Consider the following 16,641-nt stretch of genomic DNA (forward strand, 5'->3'; position numbering starts at 1 on the left):
CAGATAAAATATTGCATTGTGGTCTTATAATAATATTTCTCATTGAATATTGCATTGCTGTCTGGGCTCCAATGTCTAGACATAAACATTGGATGCAGTATCGAGATTGAATAGCATGCAAAGAATTGTTATAAAGCTAATAAAAAATAAAAGGTTAAATTTGCAGAAATTAGGTTTAACTACTTTGTTAACGGAAAAAATTAATATTAATGGAATTTAGAATGCTTGTGAAGATGTCTTTTAACTATTTCTTCTCAAGCTGAAAATTTAAGATGGAATTATACCAACTCACTAATAAGGAAAACAAGTAAATAAAATTTACTAAAATTAGAAAAGTGAAAAAAAAAAACCCTCACATACAAAGAACAGTAATATGATGTACATATCTATATACCGTTTGAATATTTTGTCCAATCCGTCTTTGATCCTGGGTATGATGGACATTTTTATAACCTAGAATCATAAACATGAACGTAGAATTCTACTTTTGTTCAAATGACAAAAAAAAGCAGCAATAGTGCATCTTTTTCTGGTTTCCGAGGAGATCCCGACTTAGCAATGGTATGTTTATATTCTAGTTGATGATATTTTTATGCCAGAAATACGTCACCTCATAATTGTTGTTGCTCAATGGAAGGGGAATTATGCAACGATCATTAGCCATGACGCAGCCTTGAATTCTTTCGTCTTCGTATTATTTATAATCATGGTTCAAGTGGTCTGTTTAATGACCCAGCATCCAAAATCGAAAAAGACGCCTTCAAACGATTTTCAATTCAAATTCTTTGACAAAAACTAAATAAATTGCGCTTCCATACAATATAGACAAAAGATAGTACAATATTACAGAAAAGAGGAAACAGTAGTCAAGCACCTGTCCAAATTTACCTTGTTGCATTGTAAGTGTATTTATTACTTCTAGTCTATTCCAAAAATCTATGGATTCTGATTGAGATTGCAGCCCTCTTTCGATTCAATCGAAATTGGCAGGGAAAAGTTTCATGTAGTGTCCGTGTAGACCTTTTGCTGGTGTAAGAGCGAATAAAAGGTTCTGCGGTAGATCATAATGACCATTGAAGAAATTGTAGGTCAACATCGGGGCACGGCAATTAATACAAACACAATAGTATAATTAATAGAAATTGTATTAACAGACGTATGTTTTATAGTGCATATCATGATTTTGGGTCCATAACTGTCACGAGTCGCACCACAACGTTTAACAATATTCATGCGACATAACAATTTTTATTCCTGAAATGACTACATCAGTAAATTACATGAAAAGGCTGTTATTTTGTCAAGGAAATATTTAAAAGAAGATTTTAATAGGTTCTCAAGTATATCATTTAGCCAAAATCGTTCGGAGTACAGCTTTTGAGTTTCCACAAAGCTCTCTCTGAAATTATGGTGGCATTCGTTGGAATTATGAAGTGAAATATTTTGGAAATTTTGGAGATGGGGATACTTTGCATTATTCAAACTAATGTTCTTGCAAAATTTTGTGGACTTAACATATTTAACCGAAATTTCAAATTGATACTCCGTTAATAGTGTATTGAGCTCTTGAGCTCAGATTGGATTGTGAAAAAAAAAGGAGTTTGCAAATTTAAAAAGTAAAAATCCAAATTATTCTTTCGTTCCTCTCTATCTTCCCACCTCCATTTCTTGGTTAAATATAATTACTGCTTGTAGTGACATTTCCTACTGATTCTTATAAACTATTCAAATCGTCTGTTTTATAATTAGTTTTATTAGCTTTGACTATTAATAAACAGAGTGAGAGAGAGAGAGAGAGAGAGAGAGAGAGAAAGAGACGGGAGTGAAAGTGAAAGGTAGTGTATAAAATAAAAACAGGGAGGACAAAAACCAGAGTGAAAGAGGGTAAGGGATTAGGCAGAAACTTGTAAATTACAAATTGCAGCTAAATAGAAGAATTAAAAATTTATTTAAAAAAATATAACTCAATCCTCAAACCAAGGAATATTTTATCTTATTAAGATGTATTTATACATATAGTAATTGCCACTTCCTACACTGATAATTGTGAAAGAATGTAATACTAGTGCCTGTGGGTATAAAAATATTATTTATAATTATTAGACTCCTTTAAAAAGTCTTATAGTTGAGCACTGACTGGGAAATAAAAATTAAAAAGCAGTCAACTAGAGTTTATGCAATGTTCACAATTTCACTTGTTTGAATCCTCTTGATTGTGCTCGCATTTGGCATTTGGAGATTGTTGAATTCATTTAATTCTTTTGGCAATTGTTAGTAGCTGGAAGTAATGGCTTAGTGGATGGAGCCAAAAGTGGCTTCATGTCTGAGTTTGAATCTCCTGACGAATAGGAAATGTAACTTCCATACACTGATGATTTCGAAAGCAAGAAACACTATTGTCTGTAAATATAAAACAATTATTATTTAGAATTATATATATACATATATATTTTTATTCACCTCACCCTAAACAAGGCATATCCCCACTTGGATGTAAGGGGCTAATAATCTGGGATCATACCTAAGAAGGATTAACATTTGAACTTCTGCGTATCAGTACAGTTAGGGAAGCAGGTAGCAGGAAGGAAATTCCAAAGCTGTTCGAGGGTAGAAAGCTTTCTGGCATTTACGTACCTTAACAGTGAAGGATATGATTTTGTTGCTAATGGGATTTGTAGGGGATATGAACGTCGAGAGGGCACAAGTACGTCGAGGGGGCTCAAGGGCAATGAATTCATCAGAACACATTCCATTAAAATATTTGTGAAACAAGCACAGATATACAACATTGCAGTGATGGGACAGGGGTTAGAGCCTAGTTGACAAAGTGGGACCTATTAGGTTTGAGAGTCTTTTTTGGACCCTATCCAAGATATATATATATATATATATATATATATATATATATATATATATATATATATATATATATATATATATATATATATATATTTATAATTTTTAACAAAAATTTAGGTATTAAATTTCGGTAATGTTCAAATACCAATTAAACCAAAGTCAATATTAATTAAATTAAACTCAACGATTATTAGCATTAATAATCGAGCCTATATATATATATATATATATATATATATATATATATATATATATATATATATATATATATATATATATTATAGTATAATTTGGCAATAACCAAGCAATGATATGTTATAACAGGTTTATTATAAGATGTATTTCTTCACTGTTACATCGTTTCTAAATCATCTGGACAAGCTTAAACATTATTTCGTTAAAAGATATTCCAAAATGGCTAATCATCAGACACAAAATACAATTCTAACTGTATAAACATATACACAATTTCTTATTTATTAATACAAGCAGCGAAAAAAGTGTTAACCTTACAAACGTTGATTAACTCCACTTTAGTTTAATAATTGATGAAGTGCGAAATTTAAAAAAATATATATTTTAAAAGAAAGATATTGAAAGGGGCTCAACAAATAAGTAACAATTCTTAAAATTAAAAAAAAAAGTCATTTATTTTCCTTTTTGTTTTTTTTCAGTTGCCAAGCAGCAGATTCCGTTACGATAACAATTTACATCGATGGAGAACCAACAGATTTGGATACAAAATGTGGCCGGAAATTGCCACCAATGTACATGTCAAATGAACAAAGAATGACTGTCGTCTTCAGGAGTCTTACATATTCTCATACTGTAACAGGATTCCAGGCGGATTATGCCTTTGTTCGAAGTAAGTACCGTGCTTTCATGTCATGAGTTTTCCTGCGCGATTATGAATAGAACCATTTTTTATTACACACAGTTCAAGACAAAAAAAAAAATAAGATGAATTTTCGTTTAATCTTTAGTTCACCCCAGACAATACATATTGCCTCTGACATGTAAGGAATTCCTTTAGATTTGGAACCAGAAATTAAAGGGGGCATCCTAAGTAAGCAATTATGCAGTAAGAAGTTTGTTTTTACTATATTTGAATATTGATATTATCTAGGAACAGGAAGGGAGTTCCAAATACTGGAAGCTTGAGGAAAAAAAATGCTAATTAGAATAAAAAGCTGTCGGGTGTCTGGGGAACTTAACAGTGTATGGATCGGATTTAACCAATTGTCGAGTTGGTGTGGTGTGTTTACATCAAGGATGCACCAGAGCATTAACTTCATCAAAACATATTCTACTGAATTATTTGTAAAACAAGCACAGAGATGCAAAACTGCAGTGATGGGACAGAGGCTGGTGGTTGCTGGATAATGAGAAATCTACTAGTGATTCATTTTTTTTTATTTTTGGACTCAGTTTCTATGATAGAGATTAGTGGTTGGTGCACCAACCCAGATGACGTCATTAAAACAGAGTCTAAATATGAACTTCGTATCCTTTTATTTAAAGTGAAACTAACCAATCAGATTTGGAATTCACAATCAAATAATGCTTTTGATAAAAAATTGGAATAAGTATATGTTATATACTGTGATGCATTATCTTCTACGATATAAATCTCACCTGTCTATTTAAATGTATGTATGTATGTATGTATGCCTAAAACTTTCGACAAAGCGACGGATTTTCATGAGATCAGTATTGTTTTGAAGCTCAACCCTTTAGACAACAAATATCGAAAAATTGGGTAAAAACATTATTTCTACAGGGTGGAGTCGCTTTTTTCGCTGATATTTTCGAAAGTCATCCCCTCTTTTCGATTGGCTATCCTTTATTTAAATATTCGTCATTTCCGATTTGGTTATGAGCGCAACAGCAAAGACGTCACGTTTTCTTTCACATTCTTTTCCTCCTTCATGGTATGGATTCGAGCCTGCCTGCCTACTACCACTTTTTTTTTTTTACTCAACATACACCATTAAACACCCGTGCAACGCCGGGCACCCAGGCTAGTCATTAATATAAGAAAACATCTCACCGCAGGTTGTCCAGCTTTCGTGTGTGTGTGTGTGTGTGTGTGTGTGTGTGTGTGTGTGTGTGTGTGTGTGTATAAAGGAAATAGCACATGGAAGATTAGAAACGATAAAGATAATTCCTCACGGTTGCTTGGTTATATACATTTATTCTGAAGAACACATCTGATGCCTCCGTTCAGTCTTAAAAGACAAAGGATGCCCACCTTAGGGGCAGCTGCGCCTGTAATTATGAGGCAACAGTTGCGCAGTAACCAACTGCACCTCTTCTGAATCGACACTGTTTGATCCCAGTGGCAAGGAGAAGTCCAGGACGACTGGAATCAATGCCGAGATAAGCAGAGAGTATATACAGCACCTGGAAGTCCTAAATGGTCACCCATTTAGTACTGACCAAGTTCAATGTTGCTTAACTTTGGTGATTCAGCATGAACTGGTGTGCCAACGTGATCATGCCGTATATAAAATACACATAAGGACAAATAAAACATAATCCATTAGAAGGTTAATGGCTCGAGTAAAACGGGCGGGAATGATATTTTTTCCTCCATTAGTCCTTAGCCCAACTCTATTTCGGTCGTTAATCTCATGAGAAGTTATGAGAATTTAAAGTCTCGGACTGAGACAAGGGAGGCAAATTTGCCCTAATACGTAAAGAGTTGTACTTTTTGTGTCGTCCTAGCAGTATCATTATTATATATTATTTTATTTTTATTCTTTGGGAAATCCTTTGAGATGAAGTTTCATAAATTGTGTAATCATTATTTTTTTTTTTCAGACTCTTATCTTCATCTTCATAGTTGTTGTTGTTGTTGTAATTACTGGGGATAGAGTTATAAAACTCATCATTCCTATCCAGTCGCGGTTAATCACCTGAAGAAGGCCAGAGGATGAGTTGGCCGACAGGTGATGAAACGACAAGTGAAAATGAGGATAACAGTCTGAAAAAAAAAATGATTACACAAGTATCATCAATTTTGATTTTTTTTTCAGTAAAGTAAAATAAATGTGCCACAAAACTGTTTTGTTCGGTGGAGTGTGTATGTGAATTCGTTTTACCCATCCTGAGACGGGTATTCCTCTCGTAAAACTATATATATAAAAAAACTGATTACGAGGTATGTTCAATCATAAGATCATTCTCACTCACTTTTTGGTTTCATTTGTAAAAATATCAATATCAAAGCTTCTGTGACATTGATCTATAATTGCAGAGCGATTCAAATCGTGGATCAAAATTCACTCTTCTCTTTATATCTGAGAATAAAAAGAGAAAAAAAAACACAAAGAAAACAGAGTTCAAAATGCATTTAAAATTGCAGCTATCGTATTCAGATCAACTCGATGGTAGAATAATGTCATAATTATACGTTTTGTTCTCGTTAAGTTAATATTAACAAGCAATGTACACTTGCAGAATTTCTGCTCAAAAGAATCACATGAACAAATTATAGGCAGAGATCAAATGTATGCAACTACGGATCAAGAAGATTTTTTTTTGTTGTTGAAATGTCAATGGAGTCATAAGGAATCTCGGAGAAAAAAAAAAGTCAGGCAAACAAAAGATTATAATTTCAAATATTCTCATCAATTTCTAAATTTGTTTTATATTTTTGATCCGTAATTTAATTCCATTGAAAAGAACATATGAGAGAAAAATGGGAGAAATTAAGGAATGCATATGTAATTCTTACGGTTCCAATTCCTCTCACACTGATCCTAACATCACACCGGATTTTATGCCCGTAAGAAACAATAATTAGATCTTGATTCAGTTGTGGTTTAATTTTTAGAATCATGAACCCAAGTAATGATGGAATGCGGGTAATATCAGCTTTTAAATTTCGAAGATTTGTGAACTTTTCTATTCAAAGTATGAACATTCAAGTAAATATATTTATATATGTTTATTCATTAGAGAATGTCATAAATGTCTGAAAGACAGTAAAGGTTGGTTGGTTGTTTTTATTTTACGGCATATCAACCGTTTTCGGGTTATTTAATGCCGAATCCAAAGATTTTGAAGAAACATTTTTTTAATAGAATATATTTGTTGTTTTCACGTCGGTTTCTATTTAACCCATAGTTGGGACCCTAACAGGTACTACCACTCCGGGTCAGAGTGGACCTGGGAGCAATGGTAATTAAAGGGTGGCTCCACACTCCCCAAAGCCCACAAGCTGGGGCCTCACCATCGGATATAGTTTAAGGTCATATCCAGGACCGACAGTAAAGGATAAAACAATTAAACACAGAAGTAATAAGAAAACGAGATATTTACCAGTTTCGTTCTAAATGCTTATGATCCGGTTGTCTTTTTTTACTATTTTCTTCCGTCTTTAACTGTTTTACCTTTATATTTTTCATATAGACGGTCTCCACGGCTTTTTATTTTGTAATATATCGTATATTTCTTTCTTTCTCTCCCTCTCTTTCTCTCTCTCTCTCATTATATATATATATATATATGTGTGTGTGTGTGTGTGTGTGTGTGTGTGTGCGTGCGTGCGTGCGTGTGTATACATACATACATACATATATATGTGTGTGTGTGTATAGAAATTTAAATCAAATAGAAAACTTTCGGTTAATCACAAAGATTAATCATCATTAGCAAACATCGGTAACTCAATATTCAGTGAAATAGAGTTGGCATGAAACAGCTTGAAAACAACATTAATACCTTTGCGTATACACTTTGTTCCATAATTATCACGAACGCTTTGGCTTCGACTGCGAAACATCTTCAAATGTTCAGGAGGTGAAATGCATAGGAGCAAAATATGGAAATTAAAAAAGTGAAAAGTAAAATATACAATAAATTGTATCGATTGATAGAAGTTTAAAAGCATATAAAAAGTCCATGAAAAGTCGATTAAACATCTGAGTTTTAAAATCAACGTGCCTGTGGACCAATATTGGCTAAGCTCGTCGTTTACGGCCAAAGCCAAACATTTTTACATGTTGTTGTTCTCCTCGAATGCGATGCTATTTATAGTAGGGTGATGGGTTCTAAAAAAAAACAAAAGCAAAAAAAAAAAAAAAAAAAAAAAAAAAAAGAAAGAAAACGATGCAACCACCTGAACACCTGAAGAGGATTCGCAGGGGAATCGAAAGCGTTCGTGATAACTGTGAAACGTTCATGAATATTTTCGATTTTGATATAAAAATGGTTATACGGAAAAAAAAAAGAATCATAAAGCAAAATATTTCAGTTGTATTTAATGTCTGCTTGAATGAAAAAAGGAGCCTAAATATACCCATTTTATATATATATATATATATATATATATATATATATATCATTGATTAGTTGCTTGATGAATTTCCGCTATTCGACGAAGTGCGTGTAAGGCGTACTACATTAATATATGAAAAAATACGAGGAGTATGTAATAAATACATTTTCTGGTTTTGGAATGGTTACTAACGATATATATATATATATATATATATATATATATATATATATATATATATATATATATATATATATATATATATACAAACATTACAGGCTACATATATTCATACATGTTTCGTCTGTGATTTCTCCAGAAATGCAGTGTCACCGTGCAAGATCATGACAACGAAACTAGATTTTAAATAGTAATTATTTCATACAAAACATTTGTTATTTCAAGAGGAATGAAAATGCTTTATTGATCATCAACAGCGTCCCAATAACCAAAATAGTCTTACGTCACATTTCAAGATGGCGATTTATGTCTTGCAAAAATAAAGCTTTACGTTCGAAATGTGCAACTCGGCATCGATAGGATGATTCGTTGTCACCATCAACATCATCCTCAGATGAAAACAATCTGATTATGTAATGTTTCAAGATGGCGATTCTGATTGACTTTATCTGGCACTTCAGATTCCCCAGACCACAAAATTCTTTCTGTTGATGAATAGAAGTGGGCTTCATCACAGAACCACCCACTTGAAAATTGATAAGTTTGCCACTCTTAATGATAATTCAATCTCCTTGAATGATTTTAAATGAAATCTCATTTATCAACCTTGAAATCTACAGAATATTATCAATTAATTAAATGACGTTTATACTGAGACATCCTCTATTAGCATCCTCATATTCTAACCGTATAAGAAATAAATATATAATTATATAGTAATGCACAGGCAGTTTCGCTGTATCACATCTCTTCAGTGCAGATAGATCAGCAGTAGTTCATTTATAGTATGCAAGGGAATGCTCACTTTCCTTATATTATCCTTTAGACCTCACATTCCATGAATGATGCTTATGGCGAAGAGGGAAGAATTTCTGTTTTCTGGATCGGAATCTGTCCATCTAATAATTATCATTTGATAGTTTTTGACCTTGAAGTAATATCTTTTTTTTAAATTTGTAACATCAAGTTGTTTCAGGTCTAGTCTAGAACAATTTCCATTAAAAAACACAAGAAAACAAATTAGTTTAACTTTTTTTAATAGATCCAGAGGGTCTAACTTCTATTTTCACATGTATGTACATTTGCAACATGGCAGTCCAATGCTAACAAATACTCGGTGAGGCGTCCTCCTGGATAACCAAATTCCACCCATGCAATCCACCGTTTCCAATCGTTTCATAGTGTTGTTGACTGCCCAACTGACAATCTCTTTTACACCCTTATCCTTGAGTCGACCACTGACCTTGATAAACGTTGACTCGTTAGTAAAATATAAATAAAATTACATGTAGATAAAAGAAAAATCCAAATAATATTATCTTCAATCATATCTAAAATTAAAAAATAATAAATACAACAGAAATATTAAAATTCAAAATAAAAACCTTTGTAAGTTTTGCTCTTTTGTTTACTTCAATCTGAATTTTTTGGAATCAAATGCCCTCCTCAGAAATGACCAAAATTGCTATAAGAGTAGTACTGCTGTCACCACAGGGTGGAACGATAAATTTGTCACTCTAAAGAAAACAACACTACAGCTTTATTTTAAAACTTTTATTGAAAAAAATCAATTCAGGAAACTTGATTATGTAGTGGACACTTTTGTAAGAGTAACTGTGTGTGTAATTATGAGGTAAGACTTCCGCAATCCCCAACCATACCTCTCCTGAATCGACACTGCTTGAAACCAGTGGCAAGGAGAGGCTCAAAACTGATTGGAAACAATAGCGAAATAAGCGGAGAGCACATACATACCTGGAATTCCCAAATGATCATCCGTTTTAGTACTGACCAGGCTCAAGGTTGCTTAACTTCAGTAATCTAACATAAACCGGTTTGTATGTGATTACTTTATTCAATCAGTTAAATTAATATTTTAAGATATAATTTTATGCGAATTTTTTCAATATTTATTCCAAAAGTGCTCAATACATAGGTAGAGCTAGGTAGTAAGTTATAGCATAAGCCTGACGAATTCTCACGAGAGTGAAATGGAATACTCTGTGTAGCTTAATTGCGATATATATATTTTCACAACTTTATATATATATATATATATATATATATATATATATATATATATAATCTTACACACAGAAATAGTAAGAATCGAACAACTCAAAAGAATTTCGTTTTTTCATCTTGCATAAGTTGATAACAGTTTGTAATAATGTATCTTTTAGTTCTGCTTAATTTAAATTAATGAACACTTTTTTTTAATCAAAATTATTGCATTATTCTCCTCAAGTTACTCATTTACAAACGGAAATTATACAGGCCCGTCTTGAGCAAATCATGCAGTTCCAAAACCTTGTGGATTTAAATGTATCTATTTCTGAGAATATTGATTATTTTTGTTTCCAAGGAAGAAAACAATTGATAAAAATGGAATCAAAACAAGTTCATTATCAGCCTGGCCGAGGAAGATGGAGTTTCAATTCTAAAAGCCATTGTCTTAAGAGCAAGAGAGATTCAGTTTGATATATTTTATCTCGCACGAACACATGTGCACACGCCTGGCTGGTATCCACACGCCACCCTCTCTAATAAACAAATATATCATTGGATGTTTGAATATGAAGCACAATTCAAAGAGACAGGATAATTAAAACTGAATCCATATTGTTTTCTTGGAAGTAATTAAGATTGAAGAAGAAACAAATTAATATTGATGGAATCCAGGATTCTTAATGAATTCTAAGGATAGAATTATGCATTAAATATTATGATCTTTCTTATTCTGATTTCTATAATCTGTGCACAGGGTCGAGTGTGATTCCAAAAGTCCTGGGAACTTCTGCCTTTACTAACCAGCAAATTGTTACCACTCGTCCAAGGAAAGGGCCTATGAAGCACTTGTACGCAGTATGGAAGTAAAACATGGCCAGTGAGGGTTGAAGACATGCGCTGCATGGAGAGGAATGATGTAGATGTGTAACATAAGTCTTCAAGCGAGGCTTAGTTCTAATGACCTCAGAGGAAGATGAAACCTGGGCAGTGTAAGCAAATGTGTATAAAACGGGAGACTTCAATGGTTTGGTCACGTTGAAGTAATGGATGAAAGTTGTTAGGGTTAGTAAATGTAGAGCAATCAAGGTATCACCTCTAGTTCAGAAGGGAAAGCCCAAAAAACCCACTGGACGTTATAAGAATAGACTTGAAAGAAATAGGATTAAATGTGATGTTAGCGAGTTGAACAAATATTAGTTTCTCATCAACCAAGAAAAAAGAACTCGCAACGACAAAATTGTTTGTTAGAAAAATATAAAATATTATTTTATTTCTCACTTTATGTTGCACGCTTCAGTCGGTAGACAGGAAGTGGGAGCAAGAGGTGAGAAGATTTCAGCAACGACTCGTAGCTACCATCGTTTTTTTTTTTTACTAACGCCTTCTCTTCTGCCTCGCTTGTTTATATCGACCTGTTTTCTCGCAAGTGTTTAATCCTGACAGCTGTAAAGTCAACTACTTGACCTTTTCACCTCGGACAGCATCGGTTTTGACAGGTATGCACTCATAATTCAGTACTTTAGCCTGAAGACCGCATGCGATGTCTGTTTAGTCTCAAGAGACAATGGACACTTTTGTAAAGCAGTAATTGTGAGGCAAGGGTTGTGCAATTCCAACCATACCTCTCTTGAATCGGCATTGCTTGGGCGTAGTGATTAGGAGAGGCTGAAAACTGACTGGAAACAATACCGACATAAATAAAAATCATTACATGTCGTTATTACTGTCGATCAAGAGAAGAGTCTACCACACATTTGTATACGGTATGACGAACTATGGAAACGAAACCTTATAGACGACGATTGAGAACATGCATTGTCTGGAGAGGAAAATATGTAATAATGATACAATGGATGTGTGTAATGGTTGGCTGGTTGTTTTTGTTTTACGGCATATCAAGCCTTTTTAGGGATTTTGAAGAACAATTTTTTAATAGAGTATATTTGTTTTTTTTTAAGTCAGTTTCTATTCAGCCCATAGTTGAGACCCTAACAGGTACTACCACTCCGGGTCAGAGTAGACCTGGGAGCAATGGCAATTAAAGGATGGCTCCACACTCCCCAAAGCTCGCAAGCTGAGGCCTCACCATCGGATATAGTTTAAGGTTATATCCAGGACCGTGGATATGTAATGAAAGGCTAGCTTGATTCTAATAACCTAAGGAAGACAATTTATTATTGTGTACTCTTTGAAGGACAGAATTAACGCATACAAAAACATATTTAAAAAAAATGAATGGGGTTTCTGTTTTTTACTTTTATTTTAAGAAATCAATATAAAAGGTTATTAATGCAAACATTCTTCACAATTCTTAGGTTTTATAACATTAACAGAGAGAAGAATGAGAGAGGTCACTTAATTTAAAAAGAAAGATAAAACTTTAATTGCAATTCTGCTTTTTAAACATTTATCCACACATCAATCTAAATGATTGTTAATAGTGCGGCAACACCGGTGAGGGTTGAGGAAATGCGTTGCATGGGGATAAATGATATGAGAATGATAGAACAGGTGTATAATTTGAGTCGTAAATACAGTCTTAGTTTTGATGACGTCAGAGGAAGATTAAATCTGTACAATATGAGGAATCGTGTACAGAACAGGAGACTTCAATGGTTTGGTCACATTGAAAGAGTGGATGAGAACTTGTAGGTTAGTACATGCAGAACATTTAAGCTAACAAATCTAGTTCACAGAAAGCCAATTGAATTCATTAATAAGAAAAAATTAAAATAATACGTACACCTGGGTTTAAACAGGAAATCATTTGATCTATAGTCGAATGCACTACCACTAAGCTATATCTCTAGATTATAATAAACCTTTTTTTTAAGAAGAAATGATTTGTGGAAATTTTATTATCACCCTTGACCGGTGTAACGTAATTTCTCTCTAAAAAGTATTCTTTTTTATGAATAAGAAGGAAAAGCTATTTTTACGATCGGATTTCTTCGATTTTCGATACTTCTGTGAATTTCCGTACAAAACATATCTAAGAACACTGCCAGACATATAAATTAGCTTTGTGTAAAATTTGCAAAAAGTAGGTTCAGCCGTTTTGAAACCTATGAGGACTGAACTTTCTCGCTCTCTCTCTCTCTCTCTCTCTCTCTCTCTCTCTCACACACACACACACACAAAGTGACTTTATATATATATATATATATATATATATATATATATATATATATATATATGTTGTTAAACAGCACAGCATTTTCTTGTTTGACAATTTTCCATTTTATTTTTTCCAGTTTTCGAATAATCCTTCTTGTGTTATATGTAAAATGGTGTAAAAGTGTTCCGTAGTCTGCGAGCGCTTTCGGCGTTTCCGCCATCGTCAGGCTGGTTATATAAAAAAAGTCGTTTTAAAATTACGTCGAATGATAAGGTCGTGTTTTAAAATTACATCGTACTATAAGATCGTTTTTGACTTATGTGGGCTATTTATATACAAATTTATTGGACAGTTTTTTTTGTTTTGTTTTTTTTAACGATCTTATAGTACGATGTAATTTTAAAACACGACCTTATCATTCGACGTAATTTTAAAACGACTTTTTTATATAACCAGCCTGACGATGGCGGAAACGCCGAAAGCGCTCGCAGACTACGGAACACTTTTACACCATTTTACATATAACACAAGAAGGATTATTCGAAAACTGGAAAAAATAAAATGGAAAATTATCAAACAAGAAAATGCTGTGCTGTTTAACAACATATGCTTAAAGGAGAATATGCTGCCTAAATATACACTATATATATATATATATATATATATATATATATATATATATATATATATATATATATATATACACACGCGTACGGTCTTGTAAATAGTGATTATTATCGGATGGCATTGATAGATTTGGGTAATAGTTATTTCCAAATCAAGATATAAAGAAGGGGAAATAATTGATAAGAATTAAGTAACTCCTAACAAGGTTACATAGCACAAAAAGAAACGTTATCGGCTGACGGATGTGAAAGTCACGTGCCACACGGTAAAATTTACCATGGCTTGATGAAATAAAAGTTCCGACACTTGATAGAATTCTTTTAGTAACTGCATCCCCCAAACTCCGCTGCACTTTTCCAGCTTAAGTGAGAATTCAATCTGGAATTTCCGAAGGTGTATTATTTCACTCATGTCGGAATGGGAAGCGGAGTGATTTCTAGGAGCAGAGTGGCAGCATCACTCCAGATGCAACCCAACCTCCTCATCCGCTATATTTTGCACTTTTTTCTGGGTTTTTAATTTTTTTTTTTTTATCATTTTATCTAATTAAGCAGAACCTACTCTCCAGATACTCAAATCTTTTCACTTCAATTTGGGTCAAGTTACAATATCGCTAGGTTTAATTTTATTTTTTTAAATACATAAAACAAAATAAATAAATAAAAATATAAAAATAAATTGAAGTAAGACTTACTTGACAAATATACAGAGTGAAATAGGTTAAAAATTAAAACAAAAAATAGCTAAAATTAAAACCCGTTAAACTTTAAAGTCTCAATCTTTATCAAAATCATTACACTGAACTACAAAATGAATACGTGTATATATGTAAGTATATATGTATGTGTGTGTGTATACGTATGTGACCAGGCGTGCACATTTCTAATATTGTGTTAAATAATCCTTACAATAAATTGTCCCCCTTAAACGATTTTACAAAGCTGTTTCCCCTTAACAGTTAAATTTTAACATTAGTCGTTTTAATAAACTCCCAGAAAATAAATTAAACCTTGAACAAATGAGAATTAAATATGAATACTCGAAAAATAAATAAATACAATATTAAAAATAAGTAATATTGCGTACCAATACAAACACTGTATTTAAAAGTTTAAATAATATAATAGGTTAAGAAAATAAAATTAATTTATACTTTCTGCAGAATTGATCACATTCACAATGCCTGTTTGAAAATCAAACACATGTCTCATGAAGGGAGGGTCTCTCGAAATATTACAATATGTATCCTCCATCTTATCATGTTGATGCAAGTAAGAACATAATGCATATAATATATATATATATATATATATATATATATATATATATATATATATATATTGACCCAATTCAGTTAACCCGTTTTCTTTTTTTTTTTCTCCATAGTCTAGACAGGTTTAATCTCTTGATTTATAAAATCGTTAATATTGTTCTCTGGCATCTTCGTTCATTACGTGTCAACTTTTCTCACTCCTTTCTCGATGTCTCTCTCTTAGTGAATTAATATCCCCCTCTATATATTTATGTTATACTTCCCCTCTTATCACTCTCTTTAATCTTTCCCCAAAAATATCTTTTTACCTCCCTTCTTCAAATAAAATTGATTTTTGTAATTAATTTTAAATCCATAAGATCTTTAACTTCGCTCCACGCCAGTCATGGATAAGTGTATCTCCTCTACTACTGAAAATGATCTGAAACCATTTTTTAATGTTTAATCTTTCTTGCCTAACGAGATCTATTAGTAGCAAGATATGACTGTATTTACATAAAGAATAATATATATATATATATATATATTGTATTAATAAATAGTATATCTTACTTTGCTTTAGTTTGTGTCTACGTATTCAACAGAGATTCCGGCGCCATTTTTAATTTTCCAATACATCGGTAAACACGGTACGTTTTTCGAGCTGAATAAACATGTTACATTAAATAAAAACACTAAAAGATTATTCAGTTAGGTAGAAAAGTAACTTATCTTGCCTTTGATAACATTTATTTGTTATATATTTTTTGAGAATTTTTTCGAATCTATGTGTATAGTAAATACAAACCCAAACTAGTAACAAAATACAGTGTAATATATAATACCCATGTATATAACCAAATAACATTATAAATAACACCGTAAGCCGGGGCAAATATTGTAACCAGGGGCAGGATAAGCATCATATGCCACATCGTAACCTAAAAAACCGTATCCTAGGCCCACCGCATCCTGGGATTCTACTGTATATTTTTTAGTATCTATTCATTTCTTTTCTCCATCATCACTCCAATCACGAATAAGCTTCCAATAAATTAGACGCAAAATATCGATTCCTTAAAACACATGGACATTTTATTGGGATTTTCTTTGTCTTATATTTGTCTTCGTTTATTCCTCGTTTTATTTTATCTTTCTTAGGCATAACCATGCGAAGTCTCAAAGTTTTCTCATTTGCAAAGTCTAGTATCGATTGATGGGCAAGGTAATGATTGGGTAAATTGAAATGCTTCTCTGCAAAGAAAACCAGTTTTATCGGATACTGCACCATGTGTTCAGATCACTGATGCT

At 32.6% G+C, this 16,641-nt stretch overlaps 1 protein-coding gene across 19 annotated transcripts in view; it reads left to right on the forward strand.

Moving 5' to 3' along the window:
* Positions 1–16,641, forward strand: part of LOC145247280 (suppressor of lurcher protein 1-like) — a 1,714,203-nt gene that overhangs the window by 1,662,377 nt on the left and 35,185 nt on the right. For all 19 annotated transcript variants that reach the window (XM_080108885.1, XM_080108889.1, XM_080108891.1 and 16 more), the window contains one exon: positions 3,534–3,724. In XM_080108885.1, the coding sequence (XP_079965011.1) occupies positions 3,534–3,724 (191 nt within the window). The remainder of the gene's footprint in view (positions 1–3,533; positions 3,725–16,641) is intronic.

Source organism: Euprymna scolopes, chromosome 25 (genome assembly GCF_053919585.1).
Source record: "Euprymna scolopes isolate OS-2025 chromosome 25, ASM5391958v1, whole genome shotgun sequence".
NCBI classification, from domain to species: domain Eukaryota; kingdom Metazoa; phylum Mollusca; class Cephalopoda; order Sepiida; family Sepiolidae; genus Euprymna; species Euprymna scolopes.